Source organism: Poromitra crassiceps (assembly GCF_964638095.1).
Source record: "Poromitra crassiceps genome assembly, chromosome: 26".
NCBI classification, from domain to species: domain Eukaryota; kingdom Metazoa; phylum Chordata; class Actinopteri; order Beryciformes; family Melamphaidae; genus Poromitra; species Poromitra crassiceps.
The window spans coordinates 3674138-3698286 of NC_139640.1; the positions used below are offsets into that span (position 1 = coordinate 3674138).

A 24149-nucleotide genomic window follows, 5' to 3' on the forward strand; every position below is an offset into this window, starting at 1 on the left:
GGCTCTCCCTCAGCGGCCAATGGGAACTGTTAGTTCTGAATATATTATAGAAACAGGCCATTCTTGGGAAGAGACGAGATGAGGAAGTGAGAACTCCGTCACAACAAACGGGGTTGCTATATTTTCGACAGATTAATCCAGAATCATGTTTTATGGACCAGAGACACCCGTTTTTAAGAGGTTACAGCTGCACGAATTGGGACCTTTAAGGAGTTAAGAAGCTTCTTAAGGAGTTAAGAAGGCTCCAAAGAAGTGTTTCCCAAACGCCTTCTTAACAGAAGAGAAAAATAAAAAAAATAGAAGGCTCTTAACTCATTGAGTGCCAGCAACGGATGCTCCCAGTGCCAGAGTTTCAGAGCGTTTTCAGTGATTTCTCGAGGCCCACAGAATATTGTGTGATATTACTATGTAAACACTGAACACGCACAAAGAACGATGAGACTCTATTCTATCATCTGCAAAAAAAAGTTTATTGATCCCATTTTCCGTTCTTTAGTTATGAGCCGGAGAAGATAGCTTGATTCATCAAAAAACAGAATTTTTTTTCTAGAAGCTGAGATTAATTGGCCTTTTGTGAAATTAAACATTTCAAGCACATCACTGACTCTGAAGCTAATCTTTTCTAATGTAGTCACACCTCAAAAATAATTTCCTTCAATAAAACAGTGAAGGCCAGGGAATTCTGTTTGGCAGAATAATATTTTTTAGCTACAACCAGCAGCGCTGGCCCCTGCGTGCGCTGCTGGTTGCAGCTTCTTGCTGGTCTTGATTTGCTGCTGGTGGGCATCGGATATTCTGGCTTGCGTTTGTCAATCCTGTCCTGCTGCCTGGGTCTGTCTGGGTGTTGCGCGCTGCTCTGCGTGCCCCCCCCCCCCCCCCCCCCCCGCCCCGCCCCGCCCCGCCCCGCCTCGCCTCAACTGCACACTCCTCCTCCTGTCTGTGGTGGCTCTCTGCTGAGTTTGCTGTGCGCACAGTGAAGGGTGCTCGACATCCTGCTTTTTTACAGCGTTCCGCGTGTGTTTGTCACCGGCAACGATGCTTCCAGTTGAGAATAATAACAACTCCACGGTGTGGATGTGCGGATGTGCTGTCGCAACCGACACGGAGCGGCTCAATTGTGGGAGCAGATTGGCTGCTGCAGGCACAGCTGCAGTAACGTGCTTCAGCATATCGATGCATACGGATGCGATGCGATTTCCGTTTCCATAACGACTTCTTCTTTGTTTTTTCCTTGCCTTTCTGTTATGTGGAGAGCACTGTCGCCACCTAAGGGTTCTGTAAAATAGGTTAGACACATCCAATAGCTATAATATTTGTACATCAGAGGCAGAAGGCTTTGATCGACGCCCCACCGTCAAAAAACGCAATTGACGAACATGTCCGTCCTTGGCACTCTACGTTACTATTTGAAATGACGAACATGTCCGTCCTTGGCACTCAATGAGTTAAGAAGCATCTTAACTGGAGCTGTCCACCATCTCGATGTGAGAGGTCCTCTGCGGCCCATTAGATGGCACTCTGAGCCCACCAGTGGGCCACGACTCAGTGGTTGAGAAACACTGTTGTAGAATAACCTAATCATGGTCATGTTAAACTTTATTAAACATTATTTATTTCAGACATGGACTGCAGTTCAAATTGCTTTATATACACAGCATACAACAAAACAGAGAAACACTACAGAATTTAAGCGACCTTGGGTTCTGTGAAAGGTGCTATATAAATCCACAACATTATAAAAGGAATCCATTCTGATTAGAGGAATATAGCCTACGGTAAAACATTTAAAACACAAGTAACCATACATACAGGGGAGATTTTCAAGTGTTCCCCAATTTTAAACACTAAAGGGTGCATGAAAGAAAGGAAAAAGGGAAAAACACAAGAGTAACAGTGGACACAAGTATTTCCTTTTGCCTGACGCGGCTGGATCTGCCAGTGTTTTGTCATTAAGAAGGTGTTAAGAATGCCCCAGACCCTTCTTACAAAACCTTCTTAACGAAAGATCATCTTAGCGCTAAGAAGCTTTTGGGAAACGCAACCTTCTTAACGGAAGATAATTGGAAGATAATTTTAGGCTAAGAAGCAATCGGGAAACACGTTGGCTTCGTTGGCTTCTTACGGGAGCCTTAAGAAGGGTCAAAGAAGCTTCTTAGCGCTAAGAAGCTTTTGGGAAACGCATGCCTTCGTAAAGAAGCAATTGGGAAACGCGTTTGCTTCTTAAGGGGGCCTTAAGAAGGGTTAAATTAGCTTCTTAGCGCAAAGAAGTTTTTGGGAAACCCAGCCATTATCCTGCCCCCCCACCCCCTCGTCACTCCACTTTAAAGGACTTTATATTTTGTGATGGTTTTTCTGTATGCTTGTTTTCTACTTATTGATGTGACCGCTGCACTGCATACTTGCACTCTGTCAAATTCCTTGTCTGTAATTGTACTTGACTTACTGTGGCTCTTAAAGCCAATCTGGAATCTTTCATCTGGATGTGGGTCACAGGCTTGTACAGTATGAGCAGAGTGGATGAGTTGTCGAGGCCTGGGTGACGAGTGCTCCACCACAGATCTTTCCACTGGATGGAATTGTGCTGTGCCTTCTGACTGCCAAGACGTTGCTCTCTCTCCCAGTGCGCTTTGTGGTGGGAATTGTTGACATTTGCAGATCTGTGAGGAGCAGCTCACAGTGGCTGTGATGCTGAGGAGGGAGACAGTGGCTGCAGGCCCGTATCCAGGGTTTCGAAATAGGGGAGGTCCAGCAAGGGGAGGCGGATTCCGGGCCCTGCCGGAAAAAAATTGAGTCCCCCCCCCCCCTTTTTTAGCCATATTTAGAGTAATATATAATTAAAAATAAAATAAAAAATAAAATAACCTTTTTTAGCCATATTTAGAGGAATATATCATTCTAAATCAACATTAGGATTATACTGTTGTGATGTCATTATTCAGTATATTCTCTTTCATGTCACCACCTGCTCAGCTCTCCTGTCAACATAATTGTAACTAACAAACACAAACTGTTTTAGCCAAATTCATATCAAAATGACACCTACAAACACAGGTACACAACCCAAGCCGTACACAACACACAAAGTCATCATCGATAATAAAAAAAACATACAGAGGGACCTGTTGGCTGGCAAGAACATGTATTTACTGTCATTGGCCAAAAACAATAATCGGAAGAGATGAGAAGGATGTGAGAGTGTGTGAGTGTACTTAGGCTTCTGCAGTCACTCAGTCAGTCATCGTCTGTTGGCCCACTGAAATTAAATAGAACAAACATAAGTTATAATGATCATTCAAAGTGTAATTGTAACAGTAATATGTGTATACTAATAACATGAATGACCTTTTCTGTGTGAGTGTACTTTGGCTTCTGCAGTCTTTTCCATGGAGCTTTTTTTATTTTTTTCTCTGAAATATTAGGGGAGGTCCGGACCTCCCTGTTCTCATAGCTAGATACGGGCCTGAGTGGCTGTGATGCTGAGGAGGGATACAGTGGCTGTGATGCTGAGGAGGGAGATCCAGGTTGACATTTGGGTCTCTGGGACTGCTTGACGATGGCTGAGAAACATTGACATTTGTGAAAGTGTGAAGCAGAGCACTCCCCAAGATGTCCTATCACGAGAGAGAAAGGAAAATTACACATCCTCTATGTCAGTTGTATCTATCGCAGTAATCTGTGCTCATACTGTAATGTACTCATACTGTAATGTGTACTCATATTGTAGGATTTCACAGGAAAATGAAATTGTGGAAGAAGAGCGGGGAGGAAAGAGAACAACTAGAGAAAGAAGGCTACAAAAATAGGAGAGAGAGAGAGAGAGAGAGAGAGAGAGAGAGAGAGAGAGAGAGAGAGAGAGAGAGAGAGAGAGAGAGAGAACGCACGCACACGCTCTGAATAAAGGTAGATGTGATAGAATAAATACAACAACCTAGTTGCAATTCTCAAGCGGCACAGAGTCTGAAAAGTGTCTTCAATCTTCTCCCTCAACCGCCGCAGACAACCGCTCCCCAAAGTACACGAGCCTTCTGCTGTTGATCTTGTATGAAACGGGTACAAAGTGTTCTGCACAAACGGACCAGTGAATAATAATGACAGTGCTCTGGGAAACAAATTCACAAGCGTTGTACAGGCTCACAGTACTACAGTACAACACAGAGAGGGAGACAAGGGTTGCTCCATTAGTCACAGCTGATATCATCCTAGGTTTCATCCTCCATGTAGGTGGGATCCTAGGTCGGTTTGAAAGCTGCAGTATAGATAAGTAGATGTATCAGTCTAAATCACAAAGAGGGGCTGCATCAGAGAAGAGGTCCTTCAAATCTTCCAAAATTCCAACAGTTAACCAGGATAAGGATAACTTATTCATGTTGGATATATCATTTGTCTCTATACCTGCAATACTTGGATCCACAGAGGTTTTTTTTCTTTTTTTCTCTCCAGATTTTCCTCCAATTTTCTCCCCAATTGTACTTGGTCAACTCCCCCTGCTGTCCCGGTCGTTGCTCCGCCCCCTCTGCCCATCTGGGGAGAGTTGTAGCCTATCACACGCTTCCTCTGATACATGTGACTGGCAGGACGTAGCATGTGGGAGGATCACTCTATTCCCCCCCCAGCTAGCTACCCTCTCCAACCAGAGGTGGCGCTAGTGCAGCGACCAGGACTCCTACCCCCACTGACTTCCCACCCGCAGACATGGCCAATTGTGTCTGTAGGAACGTCGGACCAAGCTGGAAGTACTGCCGGGAATTAAACCCGGCCTCCGCTCCACGGTGGTGGGAGAGTGCTTTTACGTTTTTAAATAGGTCAAAATCAACATATAGGGGGGTACGGTGGTGCAGTGGTAAGCGCTGTCGCCTCACAGCTCGAAGGGCCTGGGTTCGATTCCCACCTGGGACGCTGTGAGCGCTGAAGGAATGCGTGCCCGTCCGCATGTCCTCGAGTGCCCACCGCCCGGGTGGGGTCGTCAAAAGGGCCTTTCTGTGTGGAGTTTGCATGTTCTCCCCGTGCCTCCCGGGGGTTTCCTTCATATAGGAACCCCCCTCACCAAAACATCCAATAACCTGGTTGCTAATGTGGTTCCTCCTCTGGTCGTTAAGGGCGCCTGTTCAGAGGGAGGGGAACTGGTTGGAATAGCGTGAACCTTCCACGTGCTATGTCCTACCGGTGAAGCTTCCCCTGTCAGGTGAAAAGAAGCGGCTGGCTAACTGCAGAGTAGGGCAGAGTGCTTTCCTCGATAGCAACAGTCAGGATAAGAACAGCAAATGGCGTAAACTTAGCAAATCTCTTTCTTTCAATGCCAATATCAGCATTTATTCTTGTTTTTAAAGGAACACTCTGCCCATTTTCAACCAGCTTTGTATCATTAGAACATCAGTAGTATATCAGAAAACTGTAAACTGTTTTGAAGTCTGTCATTTAATTTGACAGTTATTGAGTGTTAAAGTGTGGACCAGTGACATCACTGGTCCACACTAACTCAAATGAATAACTCATTAACTCAAATCAACTCTCAATAACTGTCAAACTAGATGAATGATGAATAGTTTGACAGTTATTGAGAGTTGATTTGAGTTAATGAGTTATTGATTTGAGTTAGTGTGGACCAGTGATGTCACTGGTCCACACTTTAACACTCAATAACTGTCAAATTAAATGACAGACTTCAAAACCGTTTACAGTTTTCTGATATACTACTGATGTTCTAATGATACAAAGCTGGTTGAAAATGGGCAGAGTGTTCCTTTAAGTAACCTTGCACTATCAAAGGCAATTTGGGAGGTATGCCAGAGGGTTTTGGTCTTCCTCCTGGATTTTTCCCCCATCCTGGCTCGTCCTCCTCCACGGGCTGCCCAGGAGCGGTGGGCAGCTGCAGTGACGCGCCCTCTCAGAGGGAAAGGGTCCCCCTCCCTCTCTGAAACCGAAGCCTCAGAAGGTGGCGGTGTTTGTGGATTATGAGGAGGGTCTGGTCTGGTTTTATGACGTAGATGCTGCAGCCCTTATCTACTCCTTTACTTGCTGCACCTTCACTGAGAAACTCTATACCAGTGATACTCAACTGGCGGCCCACGGGCCACATGCGGCCCGCGGGCGCCCCCTGTGTGGCCCGCGATGGAATTGCGCTTTCGTGAAATGATAGAAGGCCAGGGGCCAGTTAATAAACAATCAATATACATTTTTCTGTAGCGGATTGTAGGTGTCAGACGGAGTTTAGTCTGACAATGTTGTGCACACCGGATAGTTACTTAGGTTAAGTACATACATAAGTGCCTGGGTAGCGAGCAGACCGCGGTATTTGACAATTTAGCAGCTAAATCATAGATTATTGAAAGATATTCCATATTCCAGACTGAAATGCTATAACAGAAGTGTGAGTATTGGCCAGAATTACATGAACATTTGGACACTTATTCAGCGGGTATCTTGCATGTTGCGTTCAGGTGCACTGTAATTTTTTTTTTTTTTTTTTTGCAATTCCATCGCAGGCCACACAGGGGGCGCCCGCGGGCCGCCAGTTGAGTATCACTGGGTTAGGGTCTCCAGAGAGACTGGGGTTGGGGGGCAGGTAAAACAACAGGTTTAGGCAACAAAGCACAACCCCCACCCCACCCCTTCTCCCTTGTCAGCGACCCATTTGAATATGTCACTTCCAATTGAAATACGTAGTCGAGTCATGAAATACGTGATCGTTCTGTCCCGAAAATATAGAACAAAACGTGTCCGTGTCCACGACTCCATAGACTACACAACATGATTGCCAAGACAAACTGTTGTGAGGGGAGGGGGCAGGCAGAAAATGGAAGAAATAATGGAGCCTTTTCACAGCAGCCATTTTGTGTCTCAAAGGCAGGGTAAACACAGGTGTAACCAAAACATTACAGATTCGGTTTCCAACTTCCATTCCATTCATGTGTTCCAGTGCTGCTGGGGGGCCCTCATTAATGTTTTGGTTGCACCTGTGTGTTTACCCTGCCTTTGAGACACAAAATGGCTGCTGCGAAAAGGGTCCATTCACTTTCTTGTGTTTTCTGTTTACCCCCCCTCCCCCCCAACCCCCTGTCTGCTGCAGCAGCAGCAGGGCTCAGCTGTGATAAAGATGGAACATGCTCTCGGAGCTCGTCGTCATGCTACGCTTCCTGTTCTGCTGCACTGATATCCTGACACTGATCGCCATCAAACTGTCAAGCGGCGGACAGGGACTCGGCGCTGGGGGGGCGGGGAGACAGACGCCGGGGGAGGGAGGGAGGCTACCTTATTTTTCCTCATAAATAATTTCCACTCCACAGAAACGATGAACCGAAGCTGGATTTCCTATTAATTTCCGTAAAAAAAAAATTCTCCGAGAAAATGGAGATGGATGATGCCTGGTGTTTCGCCCTGGCTGGCTGGCCAGGCAGGGAGGGTGGGCGGTGGGCCTAGTCGAGGAGTAGATAGCTCCTTTATTCGCCAACGTGTTGCTCATGAACTCACTCCATGCTTCAGAGGAGGACAGAACTCGTCACGTTTATCACGGCAAACCAATCACAGCCACCCTAAGGGGCTCATCTGGCCTTCGCTGTTGGCGATATCGTCTGGCCTTTGCTGTCCCTTTGAAATCGAGGGAGATCTGTTTGCATTTTGCAATAACAAAGTATTGGTTTAGGTGCCGCCTGTGGGAACCGTGACATTTATGCGGGAACATTTGTGTTATCTTTCGTCATCAGGCAGATGAAGCCGTGGAACTCCAGCATAGCACTTGTGATTAGGGCTGGGTATTGGCAAGGATCTCACGATACGATACGTATCACGATACTTGGGTCACGATACGATTGTATCACGATATATTGCGATGCGATACATATTGCGATATATTGCGATATTCTACAGAATGTACTCAAAATTAAATAATAGAGCTAAAGATACAACACACTGTGTACCACCCAGGTAGTGTAATAATATGTACATCACTTTATACTGATAAGTTAGTGGACAAATTTAGTCAAAACTACTGAGTGTTGAGTGTTACTGAACGCATCGATATGGGAAATATCAATACAGCATCGATTAGTGGTGGGAATCACCAGATGCAGAGGCCTGGCATGACATGGCCTGCAAAAAAAATATATATACAGTATATATATATATATATATTTTTTTAAATATCGCGATACTTGGCGTCCAAGTATCGATACAGTATCGGGAAATAAAATATCGCGATATTTCGCCGTATCGATTATATTGCCCAGCCCTACTTGTGATCAAATCAATTTGAATGGGGAAGCCTGGTGTAGTTCTGCCTTTGAACACTGGCAGTTTACTGAGAACACAGTTTGCCATGTCTGGCCGTCTGTCGCCCTAGTCTTTGCGGTGTGTCGCGCACCATTGTCTCCAGTCGGCTTGTCGCGGCGGCTTTTCCGCCCATTTCAACACGTTGAATCGTCATTGGGTCGTCGGTGAGAGAAATCACTGATTGGCTGGTTACTGGTTAGGGGTAGCCAAGTAGTGCAGGAGAAGAGAGAACACACACAAAAAACTCTACACGGATATTTACACCACAACGCGCCTTTTAGGAAGGTCCCTTGAGCCTGTCATGCAGCGGTGATATCACTCGTTTAGTGCGGTTTCAAACTTATCTGACACCTCCGCCTCTTCCTTTCAACAAATTACCAGCCAATTAAGGGCTGACAACGGCAGTTCCATTTACAACTTTTTATCAGACATATTCTCGATTAGATGTAGCTATATTACGAAACCGTTTAGAGCGGGCGAAATGGTAGGCAATCGCTGCTTTGATTCATGAACAGAACGTACATGCTAGTCGCCCGTCGGCTGTCGTGTTTGCGCTGTGTTCAAATACAACTTGTTGGCGCAACACAGGAGACGTCAGGTGACGCATCGGTCGGCCTGTAGTTTCATAGTTTCTGCTTGGTCTTTCAAGTGTTAGTCTTGTTAAATATATACAGTATATATATATATATATATATATATATATATATATATATATTAGGGGTGCTCCAAGAAAATCGATTCTTGAAAGGATTGCAATTCTTAATGCCACGATACCTGGATCGGTCCCCAACTCCAAAGAATTGATTCTTCTTCGTATTGCAGGCGACAATGTCAAATCTTTAATGCTGTGGTTGTCTTTTGTCTTTTCGAGTTGCACAGGAAGGCAACACTGCGCCCCGGAACCAATGGTGTCCCTTGAAAAAAGCATGTGATCCACTCGTCACAGGAAGAATATATATATATATATATATATATATATATATATATATATATATATATATATATATATATATATATATATATATATACTTTTTTTTCTAAAGAGGCTGTAAAGAGGATTTCAAACAATGTTATGTGTTATGCCCTATATTGTTAGTGAAGGTGTGCGGAGCGCCGGTTTCGGAGCACCGGAGGGCAGATATTTCACTCAGCAGCTCGGGCACGGCACATAAATGAGGTACCTAAATCTACATTGCAATTCGGTACCGGTGGTAGTACCGGTTGTAAAAGTACCGGTACCAAATCGGTACCAGGTTTCGGGTACACAACAACCGTACCCGCGGTGTAGACGGGGCCGGTGACAGGGCCGGTGGGGACAGACAGCAAACCAAACCGAATTAGTGTTAGTAGCCATTGACTGGATTACTGAGCACATTCATCAAACAGACTCTGGCCTTCCCAGCTCTCTGCAGCAGAAGCGCATCCAAGAACGTGGCAAGTGTATCAATTGATTTCAGACTAGAAGAGAGTCTATGCACAGACAGGACAGCCCCCCCCCCCTTTTTTTAATCTGAGAACCTTTCTAAGGAAAATTACATTTTTATTACATTCTAATGTGATGCATTACTTTAATCCACAAACAGACATTAGCGTTTCTAATATGCAAGAAACTAGGTGCAAAACCTAGAGGTGTTAAAACACAACATATTCCTTGCATGATTCACAATTGGCCTTGGACTTTTAGTCTAGAATACGCTGTTAAAGAGAATATTTAATTTTGAATTATTTTGCGTTCCTTCTTGTATTGGGCGGCCGTAAATTAAATGTTGCGTCTCCCTAAATTGGCCCTCAGTCATAAAAACCTTGAGAACCCCTGACTGGGATGCTGCCTGGCTGGACACTTTGATGTGAAGCAGCGATTCCCAACCTGTGGGCCGCGGCCCTCTGGTGGGGGGCCTCTTTTTTAACATTAAACAAATAAAGAGTTAATTTGCAAAAACAGGTCAACGCCATTCTTAAAAGGAACAAACATCTGTTTGATACTCCCTGGAGTGCACATAGAAAACATTATTGAGGTGATTTATGTGAAAATTACCAGATGAATATGTTTTAGTTATGACTGACAATAAAAAATTCCCAAAAATAAATAAATTACAGTATAAATACATCAATATATAAAATAAAATGATAAAAAATCCAAACGGAGATACCTGTTTTTGCAAATGAACTGATGGACAGCTCATTGAAAATTATAACACTATAAAAAACATGTTTCAGATTCTGTGTTAGTGACTGGAAAATAAAAAACTGCTCAGAGAACGCATTATTTGGCTTAATTTCTTTATGGGCTCGGAGGTGGGCCGCGAAAAGATTTGCAAATGAGTTTTTGATTTGGAAAAGTTTTGACCCGCTGCAGAGCCCTGCACGGGCCTCAAATCGAGGCCCTAGCCCGGCCAGGGCCCTGCATGTTCGGGCACGAGCCCCAAGTGAGTCCGACGGCTTGTCAGAATTTCGGGCCCAAGTCGTTAAATTAAATAAGTAGTCTTAAATTAGTCGTTTATTTGATTGATATATGATATTATCATATTATGTCCCAATCGATTAAAGACAAAAAAGATAAAAGCGCTCGGGCCAAAATGCAGGGCTCTACTTTGATGTTATACCTTCTTACCGAAACCTTTAGATTGTCATTGAAATTCTGCCGAGCCTCTACTTGCATGATTTGCCTCTACTTGCATGATTTGCACTATCTGCTTCTCCCTATATTGCAATGCCTTTGTCATAATAATGTTTGGCTGCAGCAGATTGCTTTGACAGAACTCGAGTCGAGTGTATATTTTCGTTCCAGTCTCCATTGGCCTTTCTAATTACTTGGCAAAAATGCAGTCTCGCCGTGGTAAATAGCTTGACGACTGCATGGCACGACAAGTTTTGTTAAGACGTCTTCCCGTAAGAGCATTGATAAGCTTTCCCGGTGCACTCTGTCACAAGAAGATTTCATCGATTGCCTATGGAAATCAATTCAAAAAGCAGTTCATAAGACTTGCAACAGATGTGGTTTTTTGCCGTTCCAAGGACCCGGAATAATTAATTATCTCTTTCTTCACTACAGGCAGGTACTTGTCTTGTAGAACATTACATGCTCCCGAAAAGGAAGTACAGCTTTGAGCTAATGCCAATGTCCTTGTGGCAAAGATTTTAATGTTCTATAGGGTTGTGATGATCACATTGATTGCAATGCTATGATCAGTGTCATAATTAACAAGGGCAAATTCGGCCCCAGACCACGTGCGGCGTGTGGCAACCACAGGGGGCAGGCATCCCTGGGTTGTGGCTCGATGGGGTACAGCCACGGATGGAGTGACGCAAAATCGTGGCAATTGTAATTCCATGTAATTTGTGTTACTTCTTATATAGTGTCAGGCCAGGATGAGATAAAGGATACATCCCCCCAATATTCAAGTAGCCTGTAATCAGAGATGGGCGAAAATACATCAAAACATTTTTTTGATACAAATTAGAAATACTTGCTCAAGAAATGTATCACAATACAAATACAAAATACTGGTCTGAAAAATGTATTTGAAATACAAATACGTATTTTGAGGAAAAATGTCCTAATTCTCTGATTCCATCTTCTCAAATGTGAAGTTTTCTGGTTTCTTTAGATGGTAAATCGTCCTTGTGAAAGCTCTAACACACTACAGTTTTTCCATTTCAGTTTTAGCTGTTTTTCAGCACAGCTAATTTCTCCCTTACTTCAGCTGTTAATCACCTTCTGTGAGGGCTTTTGACTTACGGGCAGCATATCTTCATGTTAACTTCAAGTTTTCAAACTTTGACCATGTTTAGCCATAGATATCTGACAAAAATATAGGTGGAGACTCTGGAGATGATGCGCCATGGCTGCAGTTATGGAAATCGCCCGCTCCACGGACTCCCAAAATCGTGACTGACAGACAGACAGACACCGCCCACCCACCTAGGTGCCATCATGCAACTGTGCACCGCATTGGCTCATTCTACATTACAGTTGCTCGAGTGACATAACTGATGACATCACAACCGCCTGAGTGACATCACAGTTGGGCAATCAGTTGCTCGAGTGACATCACTGACATCACAACAATTACTCGAGTGACATCACTGATGACATCACAATGGTGACCCACACTGCCGCCACTCCCACGCCACCCACGCCAGATTATATTAGTTGTGTCTCTCATGATACTGTGGTGACTGCGCACACTAAGGAGATTGACAGACTAATTCACTACACTACCCAGACGGCCCGCGCGGTGACGTCAGGGGGGACGTTGTTACCGGTATTTAAACCGGGAAGTTGGAATGAATGTTGTGTTGTCAGAGTGAGTGCAGAGTGTGCATAACCCCGAGATAAGAGTGTGGTGACCCCGTTACTCTGGGACATTATTTTCCAGACGTTTTGAACATGGCTAATGCAGTGGCTCTGAAACGGCCAGAATTTTGGGAACAGAACGCAAATGCTTGGTTTGTGCAGGCGGAGGCACACTTCGCCCTCAGAGAAATAACATCAGTGGACACTAGATACTATTATGTTGTGGCTTCTCTGACCAGCTCAACAGCAGCAAGGGTGGTGAGTTTACCTGAGCCTTGTATGGTAGCCTACACCCTGTACTTTTTTTTTACGTAACTGTCTTGGCTTCAGCAGGATCCCAGAACACATCCACAGTTTACTTGGATTTTGCCTGGAAAATTATGTCAACATTGTCAATTACAAGTGTTATTTTGAATGACAAAGATAGATATTGTATTTCAGGTTGATGTAAAATTGCCCAATGTAAAGACTTGCAATAGGATCAAGCCTCTGCTTGGAATAAAAAGAGACACAAATAGGATAACCTAATAAAGACAAAATAGAGCATTGTTGTTGTCAATTACAATATAATCCATTTTTCAATTGATCTGTTTTCAAGATGAAATAACTAGGTTTGACAAATTGCTGCAAGTTCGCAAACTTCATCTGACACTAAAGTGACGGCTTTATAGGATGAATCAGCATGTTTGTAACCAAACGGATTGGCTATACTTCTGGGTGCAACTGCCGTTGGTTAGCAGTTCATGGTAAAACCATGCTCTCTTTGAACTGTAACTGCTCCTTCATACTTTAAGCTACACACTCCACACTTTGAAGGAGTCTCCACTTTTAGGATTCTCTCACATTAAGTCAGCTTTCATTCATCTTTTGTACTGTTTGAGAGTTTAAGTTTGATATATATTTTTGTAAACCTTTATAATGGGACCCTATGGAGCCAGCCTTACAGTAAGGGTGTGCTTTCCCCCCTAAATTAACACACATTTAAAACTGCCACAGTTCACGCAGCTTTAACACTACATACATATTGTATTATATCTCAGACCCTTGAGCTAATTCTGCTGTCACTCACAATTCCAAAATATAGTGATGAAGTTTTGGAGATATTAACGTTTGTTTGGCACAACTTTTCAGCTTATTTCATACTCATTTTTCCTGCAGTGGCACCCGGAAGTACTTCACTCGTTCTATAGAAAGACAGCATAATTTGCCAACAATATCAGAAGAAATATTTAACTTCCTTTGTTTGGATATTCGCTATACACTTCCAGTAAAAAGTAGAATCACATGTATCACAATTTATTTGTCACGAATTTAGGATATTTGCACATTGTGTTTAGCTAACATTACGCTAGTTACACAAGAGATTGCATCTAACCTTGCCAGCTTGCAGTAGTAAGTGACTAAAAATATCAGAGGCTTGCAATAGTAAGACTAAAAACAGGATTTGCTTGTCTATATTAGCGTATATTTTAAGTTGTCATCTATGTTATGTAGAGAGGTAGGCATATTTTTGCAGGATTCTAGAGCTGTTTTGTTGTATGTATACCTAGCTTTCTTGAAGCTAAGCCTGTCATTCTGAGAAGGCAATGCCGTTTTTTGTGGAGTTGGACTTTCCCGGTTCTCACTTCTGATTGGATGAGTCACATGCCATTGCAAAATACCCAATAAACACTCACCTGTGACTGTATAACAGTCAATTTAAATATTGACGTACTAACCAAACATCACCATTCAAACAGGTAGGCCTACTTGTATATCACTGAGAAACCACACCACTGTTCAATAATATAGCTGGGGAAAAGTACGATTTAATTTTTAATACCTATAAAATAAAATATTTCATCGTCACATTTTGACATTTGTTTTCTTTTTTTTTATTATTACAATGTGTGTTGCATCCATATTATATATAAGCCATAACCTATGTGATTTACAGACATTTTTGAACAGCTAAGAAGACATTCCTTCTTGGCATCGTGCCTAACAAAGTCACTTACTGCAGCTTTTCTAAAACCTCTGTAAACCACGGTGCGAGGGGCTTATTGTATTGTACCGTAATCAATTATGGAAGGATTTTTTTTTTATGGTAGTGCGTTGAATTTTCTGTTTGGCCATCTTTGTGCTTCAACAGATCCTTCATATGTGAAGGAGGTAGTGCTGATGGTGAGAGCTGCGGTGTGTGTGTGTGTGTGTGTGTGTGTGTGTGTGCGCGCGTGCGTGTGTGCGTGTGCGTGTGTGTGTGTGTGCGCGTGCGTGCGTGCGCGCGTGTGTTGCGGTCAGTGTGTGCCCATGTGATTTGATCAGATTGATGAAGTGTGGATGGATTTCTCTCTTGACTGATCACCGCTCTGTGTCTGGGAAGAGCTCTGGGGTTGGACAGCATTCCTTCAAAGGGTCATTGCCTCTGGTGGCACACACACACATGTGTATCGAATTATAACTTTACCCCCCCATAAATAAATAAATAAAGTAATCTATGAGTTCCTATTTTTGTTTTGTTTTGTTTCTGTGTCACTCTATGGATCAGTCTGGACTTCCAGCCGCCCACATCGATTTCCTGAAATTATCGATTTCCTGAAATTGTCATAGTTGACAATGTAACTGGCCAATCAGGGAAGCCGCTGGCAAAACAGTAATGGCGTCTCCTGAAGCAATGAGTAGTAACTTTAACGTTAGTAGAGTAAACACAGATGCGAGGGCAGTTATTGCAGAAATAGACTCAATAACAATTAAACAGGAACCTGAGTATGCACCTGCAGGAGGGGGCCAGTTTTTTTTTCTTCCAACAAAGACCTACCAATTAATCAAATTTGTATCTCATTTACAAATTTGGCTTCCCACAATTATGAAAACAAGATCATCTCTATATACATTATTTATTTTGGTTAGCCTATTTGTCTATCCATTTGTTTTTACATTTATTTTCATTTATTTTCAATTATGTCAAAGAAATCCAGCATTAAAGATTTTTTTCCCAAGTTCAATAAATGCATGATGTTGCCAAAGTCAATGAGTAATTGTGTTAAATAATCGTGATCTAAATATCAGTCAAAATAATCATGATTATGATTTTTGCCCTAATCGAGCAGCCCTCCTTTCTCCTCCTCACGTCCACCTTGGTTCATCTCCACATTGCTTCCAATGGAGCCACGGAGCTTCTCGGCAGGAAGTGGCTCTCGTTGGTGTGTCAACGGACCCATTCCAAATGCTCAGCTTTCCAATTATAGTACATCCCGCTTAACTGATGCTTATTAATTCCTTCAAACTCATTATGGGTTGCAAAACAGGGGTCTCCCATCATGAGATGAATACTAATGAAAGTAGAAACTTCTCAACAGTACAGTCAGTGGTCTTTCTGTTGAGTTGTTTGCTTTAAGCTCCAGCTGGCTCATTCCACACAATAGCACACAGACACAATTAATTTCCCTGCATGTCAGAGCAGAGCCAACCATTGGCTTGGTTCCAGGCTTAAAATTCTTTAGATAAGGATTTTTACCGGAACCCGAGGTGACGTCACGTCTCGTGACTGTTGAGCTTTATAGATCACACTCGGTAATGTATTCTCATTAAACATTCGTATGATATCTTATGAAAACAGTCTTCCTTCAGTTTCCTGCATAATCCACAAATGTCCAACGCGTTCAACGGGGAGGCTCGGTGCTAGCAGCTCGGATTGTACGTGCTGCATTTGTTTATAACTCGGAGATCGTAAATGGCCACTTGCTACTAGCTAAAAATAAAATAAAATGCAACTTAAAGTCAGAGTTCCCACTCCCAAACTCTGGTATGATTTCTCAAACCAATAGTTGCTCCCAGTGCATCATTTGACGTCATTTCAATATGGCGATTTCTTTTTTTTGACGGTGGGATGTGCATCTAACCCTTTTACATCTCTTATATAAGTATTGGACGTGTACAACGTGTACAACCCATTCCACCGACCCACTAAGTGGCGACAAGGAAGGAGGAAGGCAAGCAAAAAGCAGTGTGACGAAGCCATTCTCATGAAAATGGATTGGCGAAAACGCTTTCGTTTTCGCGCTGATTGCTGGCAGTGCGGGATTGCAAATTTGCATAATAGATCACGGATGGAACACACTTTGAAACACGCAGCATAAATATGACTAGAATCGCAAAAGCTTGATCAAAGCTCTCAACCAAAACTCCAAGAAGCGAGCGAGTCCAACCAGACTTCCTCAAAGAGCGGCCGCTCAGACAGGCACAGCCGCACAGCAGCTGCAAAGCAGTGAGACTGGTGACAAGCTTGTGACACGGCCGCTGGCTGCAGCCAAGAGGAACGCCCACGGAGGGAGGAGTTGGAAGCAGAGGGGAGTTTCCTGCTGTTATGGAGGAAATTACTGTTCAAAACTATTGTTTAGGTCTTACTGATGCCAAAAATGAATGGTTAAAGTGACTGTTCTATCGAATTTCACAAAAAGCCGTTTATCTCTGAATAATTTTTCTCACGCTGAAACCATGCTGTATTCAACTGCTAATGCTTACATAACTACTAACTCTACAAACTAACTCTTTTAGACAGAGAAAGCACACATTCTATTAGTTGTTTTGAGATATTGTGTGTTCACAAAATCTTAGCAGAAAAGAATCCTCGGCTCTTGTAAAATGAGCCAGAATCCTCAAAAAAAAACCTGGCAGAACCTACCTACAGCATTGAAAAAAGGGCTGGCAGTCAATGTGTTAAAAACAAATTTTTGCCACATTTTTTCTTTTCTTTTCAACAATACTAAGCTTTCAGACCAAACAGCATACCAATACAGTAGTTGTTTAAAACCCATACAATTAAATGTTAATGTTGTTATTAGCTAGCTGTTAGCTGTCTAATAGCGATGCTATTAGCATCCATGGTTTTGCGACTTGAAGCAATGAAGCTTTGAACGCACGTAGGTGGGAGATGATGCGTTTGCCACTTGCCACCTCCAGCCGTAAACTAAAGCTACGTTCACACAGGGCACCCAAGCCTTGCCTACGCCTTGCCTTTACCCACGCTTTTAAATAGGCGTCCTTTTTAGTCAATGAGGCTGTGTACACAGGGCGCCTCAGCGTGAACCTTGCGTGTCCCCACACCTCGTCTGAGCTGCGCCGATTTTATCGTTTAGGCGTGAGTTCTATTTTCAAGCCGACTAGGCGCGTGAAGGCACACTTCTTCTATCAAGCCATGAAGGAAAAACACGACAATATCCGTGGGAAATGGCAAAGTCAACTGAATTTCAAAATAAAATGGTGTTACTACAACAATGTTGAGCAGAGAGAAAGAGAGAGTGATTGACGGGTGGCTATAACGTGGGGCTTTCTCCCCGTCGGTAAACAAATCTTCAGGAGAGACCACGACCGAAGAAGCAAGATGGACAATGAAAAGTTAATCCACTTAGTACAACAGCATCCAGTTCTCTATGACAGCAGTCACCAAAGAAGGAGACCTGGTTATACATATCCAGCACATTAAATATATCTGATTTATTTTACCTACCCATGATAATTCGGGACTACACGTGACCGAAAAAAAACACTCGGGAGAGAGGAGAGGCGCTTGTAACTCGGCTCCAGGTTCAGCGTGGAATAGGCGTGCAGTGTGATCGCAAAACCGTGTGATAGGTTCACGCGCAGCTCAAGGTCTGTAGGCGTAGGCGTGGGTTGAGGCGAGGCGAGACGGAGGTGCCCTGTGTGAACGTAGCGTAAGGCAGCATTTGCCTGGACTTGGAGTGGACTTGAGTGGACCCTACAGTAGAGTCGTTGTAGTGGGAGTAAATAAAGCAGTGAGTCCGGGATCCCGTTGATGGACACTGAGCAAGCAGGGGCAGGCCAGAGGGCTAACCCAAACAAAACACTTCAATCTCTCTCTGTTGTGCTCCACTGCTCCCCGAGGGCTTGATTGATTGATTTGCCGGCCAATCAGAGCACATTGATCTAAGAACTCCAACCCTCCACCCCCAACTCTCTAGGCATGCTCTCCGTCCATTCATCTGCCGGCTGTCAGAAGTATTCACTGGAGGCTGGTAGCTAGTGGAGGCCCGCACGTTTAAACACACTTTCCCTGCCTTTCTGCCTGGAGCGACCACTTCAGAATCAGAAAGCACAAACAGAATCAGAATCAAATTAATAATCTAATAATAATGTCAACTAATTGTGGCCCTTAAGGGATTACATGGTCAAAAGGTTTATACTGATATACTATACCCCCAACGCTAAGCTAATAGTAATACCCCCCATTTAAATGTAACTATAATATAATACAAGCATAATAATTAACCAAATTTAAAAACGTATAGATCACTGTAGTGTAGAGATTTGTTGTTATTTGTGCCTGCAGCAGCCTGTCTAATCTATGGAAATAATATAATCTGCTAGGTTAGTAAACGGCCAGTAGAGGGTGCTGGCGCCCTTGGGTTTAGCCGTTTATACATCCTGTTCACGTCAGACCGGAAGTCAGAGTCCGGAAGTCAAAGTGCTTAAACTGTGACAGAAGCTAACTGATATCTGACAAATGCTTTATGTTTATCCAGGTAATAATTGCTGTTAGGATGAACCAGAACATAGAATTATACAGTGTTAGTGTGAATGTGGAACCGGGATATGCTAGAGTGTGAAAGAATGAGTGAATGGTGGTATTATTAGCATTTCTTGCTAGCGCGCTAACGATTAGCATGGCGAAGCTAACGTTAGCATAACGATTGGTTAGCCATGGTAAATGCAGTGTAGGATGTATTAATATTAGTTTAGCAACTGTTTTGAGTCCGTGATATGAATGTGTTTCGTTATGCTTATGTTACTATGTATGTTGAGTAATGCTATTTGTGTTTAATGTTAAGCTATAAGTAAAAACTGTAATGCTATCTGTACTGTTATGTGTAACACTGGATTAGCCTGCAGGTTGAAATGGCTAGGAAGTGGGTTATATCCCAGACAGCAGGTATCATAGACAACAGGGCATTAGTTATGGAAGTAGTTTAGCTGGTAAATATAGTTTAAGATGTAAGATGGGATAATATGGCTTTTGAATAATTAATTGAATTTAACTAAATAAGATACGTTTATGGGAGAGAAGAAAATGTTTATTTGTTTATTACCGAATATGTTTATTTGCCAAGTGAAAATGTTTTATAATATGTTGCTTAAAGGAAAATACAAGGTGCAGGTTAAACAAGTAAATGAAATAAGTGAAATAAGTCAACTGAATAAGATTCTGAGTTTATGAATAGAACTAGACCGGAAGTCAGATACCGGAAGTCACAAGTGCTTACACTGTATGGTAAACGAGTGACAGAAGTTAAATTAAAGTTTGGATTCCTCGTTCCAATCTGTACCTGTAACACATGCATATTGCACAAGCTAAAACAAACAAGGCATGGGTACATTTAAACATTTACTAAATGTTAACTACTACAATAGGTGTGGTGTGATGTGTCTATTTTAAATACATTTATGAGAGAGAATGAGCATGATAATCGGAATCACTTTATCGCCACAAATGCAAGATTACATAGGAGGAAATTGTCTTAGTGTAAGTATGCAGCGTATCGGTCATATTTAGAGATAAAAAAAACACATCTAAAAGACAGAATCACAAAATTGTAGGTGCAGTCTAATATATACAATACGAATAGGAGGAGTGTTGTGGTGCACGATTACAAGAGTCATCTAATAGAGTAGAAAGTTCTGTTAGGAGAAGCAGATACTTTAATGTAACAAGTGTAGTCCAGCTGCTGTTGCTGTGAAGTGCCATGTGATGGGGTGGGGTGGTGGTGGGGGTTTTGGCTGTGCTCGGGGGGGTATTGGGGGTGGGAGTTGGTAGAGTCTTTAGTAGAGGGGCCTTACGGGCCTTGTTGACGAGGCCGATTGCAGTTGGAGTTGAAGCTGTTCTTGTGGTGAGAGGTTTGGGTCTTGACAGACCTCAGTCTCTTGGTGAGGGGGAGTATTTTGAAGAGTTTGTGTCCTGGGTGGGAGGGGTCGGCCATGATTTTACGAGACCGCTTGAGCCTCCTGCCGTTGTGCAGGTCCTGAAGGGATGGCAGGTTGCATCCGATCACTTTCTCAGCACAGTGGATAATAATAATAATAATAAATTCAATTTATATAGCACACTTTAAAATCCAAGGACTTCACAAGGTGGTTTACAGATGCATGATAAAAGGAATCAGGCAATCAATCAAGGGGGGGGGGGGAACAGCTACTAAAATAATAAAAAGATAAAAGGATAAAAACAACACGTGTAAAGAGAGAGGGAGGACCCTAGGGGAAAGCTAAAATAAATACGTGGGTTTTAAGTTTTGATTTAAAAACATCAAGAGAGTCTGTAGCCCTGGGTCACCCAAGCTTGCCAGTTTGGTCCTAGGGACAGAAAGGAGGTTGGAGCTGCATGATCGGAGTGTCCGGAGTGAGGATTGAGGGGGTGACTAGTTCTTGGAGGTAGGTTGGAGCGGTGTGATGAATGGCCTTGTATATTAACAGGAGAAGTTTGTAGGTGATGATGCGGTGGTTAACTGGAGGGAGTGCAGAACCGGGGTGATGTGCTCTGACTTGCGTGTTTACGTTACGGATGGACTCAACGATGGAGGTGTAGAAGTGCACCAGCGTTGCCTTTTGCACTTTGAATTTCTTCCGCTGCCGCAGGAAGTAGTACATCCTCTGTTGTGCCTTCTTGATGAGAGCTCTGATGTTCAGCTCCCACTTCAGGTCCTGGCTGATGATGGTCCCCAGGAAGGGGAAGGACTCCACAGTGTTGACTGGGGAGTCACCCGGTGTGATGGGGAGGGTGGGACTGTGTTCCTCCTGTAATCCACAATCATCTTCTCCACTGTCTTTTGGGCATTGAGCTCCAGGTTGTTTTGACTGCACCAAGTCACCAGATGGTCAACCTCCTGCCTGTACTCAGACTTGTCTCCTTGTGGTGTGTATAGTATCTGAAAGACTGTATAGACGGTTTTCACCAGAGCGCAACCCCACAGCACTTCCTTTTTCTCAGCATTCGGCAAACTGCAGAAATATTCACTCGACATCGTTACTTTTGTTTTCGCCGCTCAGCTGTATAGACGGTTTTCACGGAATGGTCAGTCCTGCACTTGAATGTTTTTTTTTCTTTTATGTCCATAGCAAACACTGCAACAGTAAGTGAGCGGGGGTTCAATTTAGAATGTTTTTGTTCTCAAGTTAAAACCGTCTATATGTAGTCGACGGTTTCAACTCAAAAACATAAACATTCCAAATTGCCCCAGCTTACTTCTTGTTGCAGTGTTTGCTAGTACAATAATTGACAGGTTCCAAACTGTTCCCTAGCAACAACACCATTCTGTGAAAACTCTATACTGTATACAGGTACTGTACTGTATAAATAAGCCACACAGGATATTTGCAGTGCAGCCATTACCGCTGTGTGCGGTTTGTGCAGCACAGCTCTATCACCTTACCTGAGGCTCACACTATATCAGGATATGAGAATCCTTTGGACAGTCGCCATATTGGTTCCTTTGTGGCTGACAGTGATGATTCAAGTTGGGATCAAACTCATCCGTGTTTTCTGTATGGAGTCAGGTAAAGTCCTCTCTAGGGATGCACCGATTGTGAATTTCTGGGCTGATACCGATCTTTAAAATACACATTTGGCTGATAGCCAATTCCGATATTTTGTTTATTTTTTGTTTTCTTTTTGTTGTCGTTATATTCATTCCACCTTTTGTGACAGGAAGAAACCTTCAATACGAACAAATAACTGAACTGTTTTGAAGTCTTTCAGCCCTTCATCACACTATCTTTGATTGAGCACAAATTCAATCATACACATTTACGAAACCATCTTTAGCCTCTTTCACATGAGAGATACCGTAAACATCGGCCACTGCCATCGGCGAACGTCATCTAATTTGGCCGATAGGCCAATGGCAGTCAACAAGGCCAATATCGACCGATACCGATGTACGGACGATAAATCGGTGCATTCCTAGTAGGGATGGGCATTTCTAGCAAAAACACCAGTCGAAATTCGCTGGGCCAAAGTCGACTTTTCGTCGAAATTCGCCCACTCCTTAAAAATCAGAACAATGGGAGTCAAATTTGACAACAAATTTTATAAGCATTTTCCACAAGGTCTATGGAAAAATTAATGGCGGATGAAATCCCATGGACAGGAAGAGGGGGTAACTTTGGCTCTATTGATATTCACAGATCCAGACACAGATTACGTTAGCCACGTTAGCTTATACACGAACAAAGCCGAGATGGTTATTATTTGATTATTCAAAAATTCGAAATGTGTTGCCTATCCCTAATTCCTAGTCCTCTTTGAATGTAAAGTGTCACTTCAATGAACCGAAAAGCGATTGGTCACTAATCAACTCTTTCTCTTCTCTTGACAGGAGGAATATTTGAGTCCATTGAAAGCGGCCCATCAGGTGCGGAGGAACTAGCCTTTAAATTTGCTTTAAACACAATCAACAGAAACAGAACCTTACTGCCAAACACCACCCTCACCTACGACATCCAAAGGATAAACATCTACGACAGCTTCGAAGCCTCCAGGAAAGGTAGCGTGTGTTGTGCTTGTGGATATGTATACTTGTAGGATGTGTTGTGCTTGTGGATATGTATATACTTGTAGGATGTGTTGTGCTTGTGGATATGTATATACTTGTAGGATGTGTTGTGCTTGTGGATATGTATATACTTGTAGGATGTGTTGTGCTTGTGGATATGTATACTTGTAGGATGTGTTGTGCTTGTGGATATGTATATACTTGTAGGATGTGTTGTGCTTGTGGATATGTATACTTGTAGGATGTGTTGTGCTTGTGGATATGTATATACTTGTAGGATGTGTTTTGCTTGTGGATATGTATACTTGTAGGATGTGTTGTGCTTGTGGATATGTATATACTTGTAGGATGTGTTGTGCTTGTGGATATGTATACTTGTAGGATGTGTTGTGCTTGTGGATATGTATATACTTGTAGGATGTGTTGTGCTTGTGGATATGTATATACTTGTAGGATGTGTTGTGCTTGTGGATATGTATATACTTGTAGGATGTGTTGTGCTTGTGAATATGTATATACTTGTAGGATGTGTTGTGCTTGTGGATATGTATACTTGTAGGATGTGTTGTGCTTGTGGATATGTATATACTTGTAGGATGTGTTGTGCTTGTGGATATGTATATACTTGTAGGATGTGTTGTGCTTGTGGATATGTATACTTGTAGGATGTGTTGTGCTTGTGGATATGTATATACTTGTAGGATGTGTTGTGCTTGTGGATATGTATATACTTGTAGGATGTGTTGTTCTTGTGGATATGTATACTTGTAGGATGTGTTGTGCTTGTGGATATGTATATACTTGTAGGATGTGTTGTGCTTGTGGATATGTGTATACTTGTAGGATGTGTTGTGCTTGTGGATATGTATACTTGTAGGATGTGTTGTGCTTGTGGATATGTATATACTTGTAGGATGTGTTGTGATTGTGGATATGTATATACTTGTAGGATGTGTTGTGCTTGTGGATATGTATATACTTGTAGGATGTGTTGTGCTTGTGGATATGTATATACTTGTAGGATGTGTTGTGCTTGTGGATAT

The 24149-nt window shown here is 42.8% G+C and overlaps 1 protein-coding gene across 1 annotated transcript in view; it reads left to right on the top strand.

Moving 5' to 3' along the window:
* LOC310798896 (glutamate receptor ionotropic, kainate 2-like) overlaps positions 1 to 24149 on the top strand; it is a gene marked incomplete at both ends in the record, with an annotated part of 373179 nt that overhangs the window by 89141 nt on the left and 259889 nt on the right. Inside the window, one exon of the mRNA XM_083661456.1 lies at positions 22930 to 23097. Within this exon, the coding sequence (XP_083517582.1) occupies positions 22930 to 23097 (168 nt within the window). The remainder of the gene's footprint in view (positions 1 to 22929; positions 23098 to 24149) is intronic.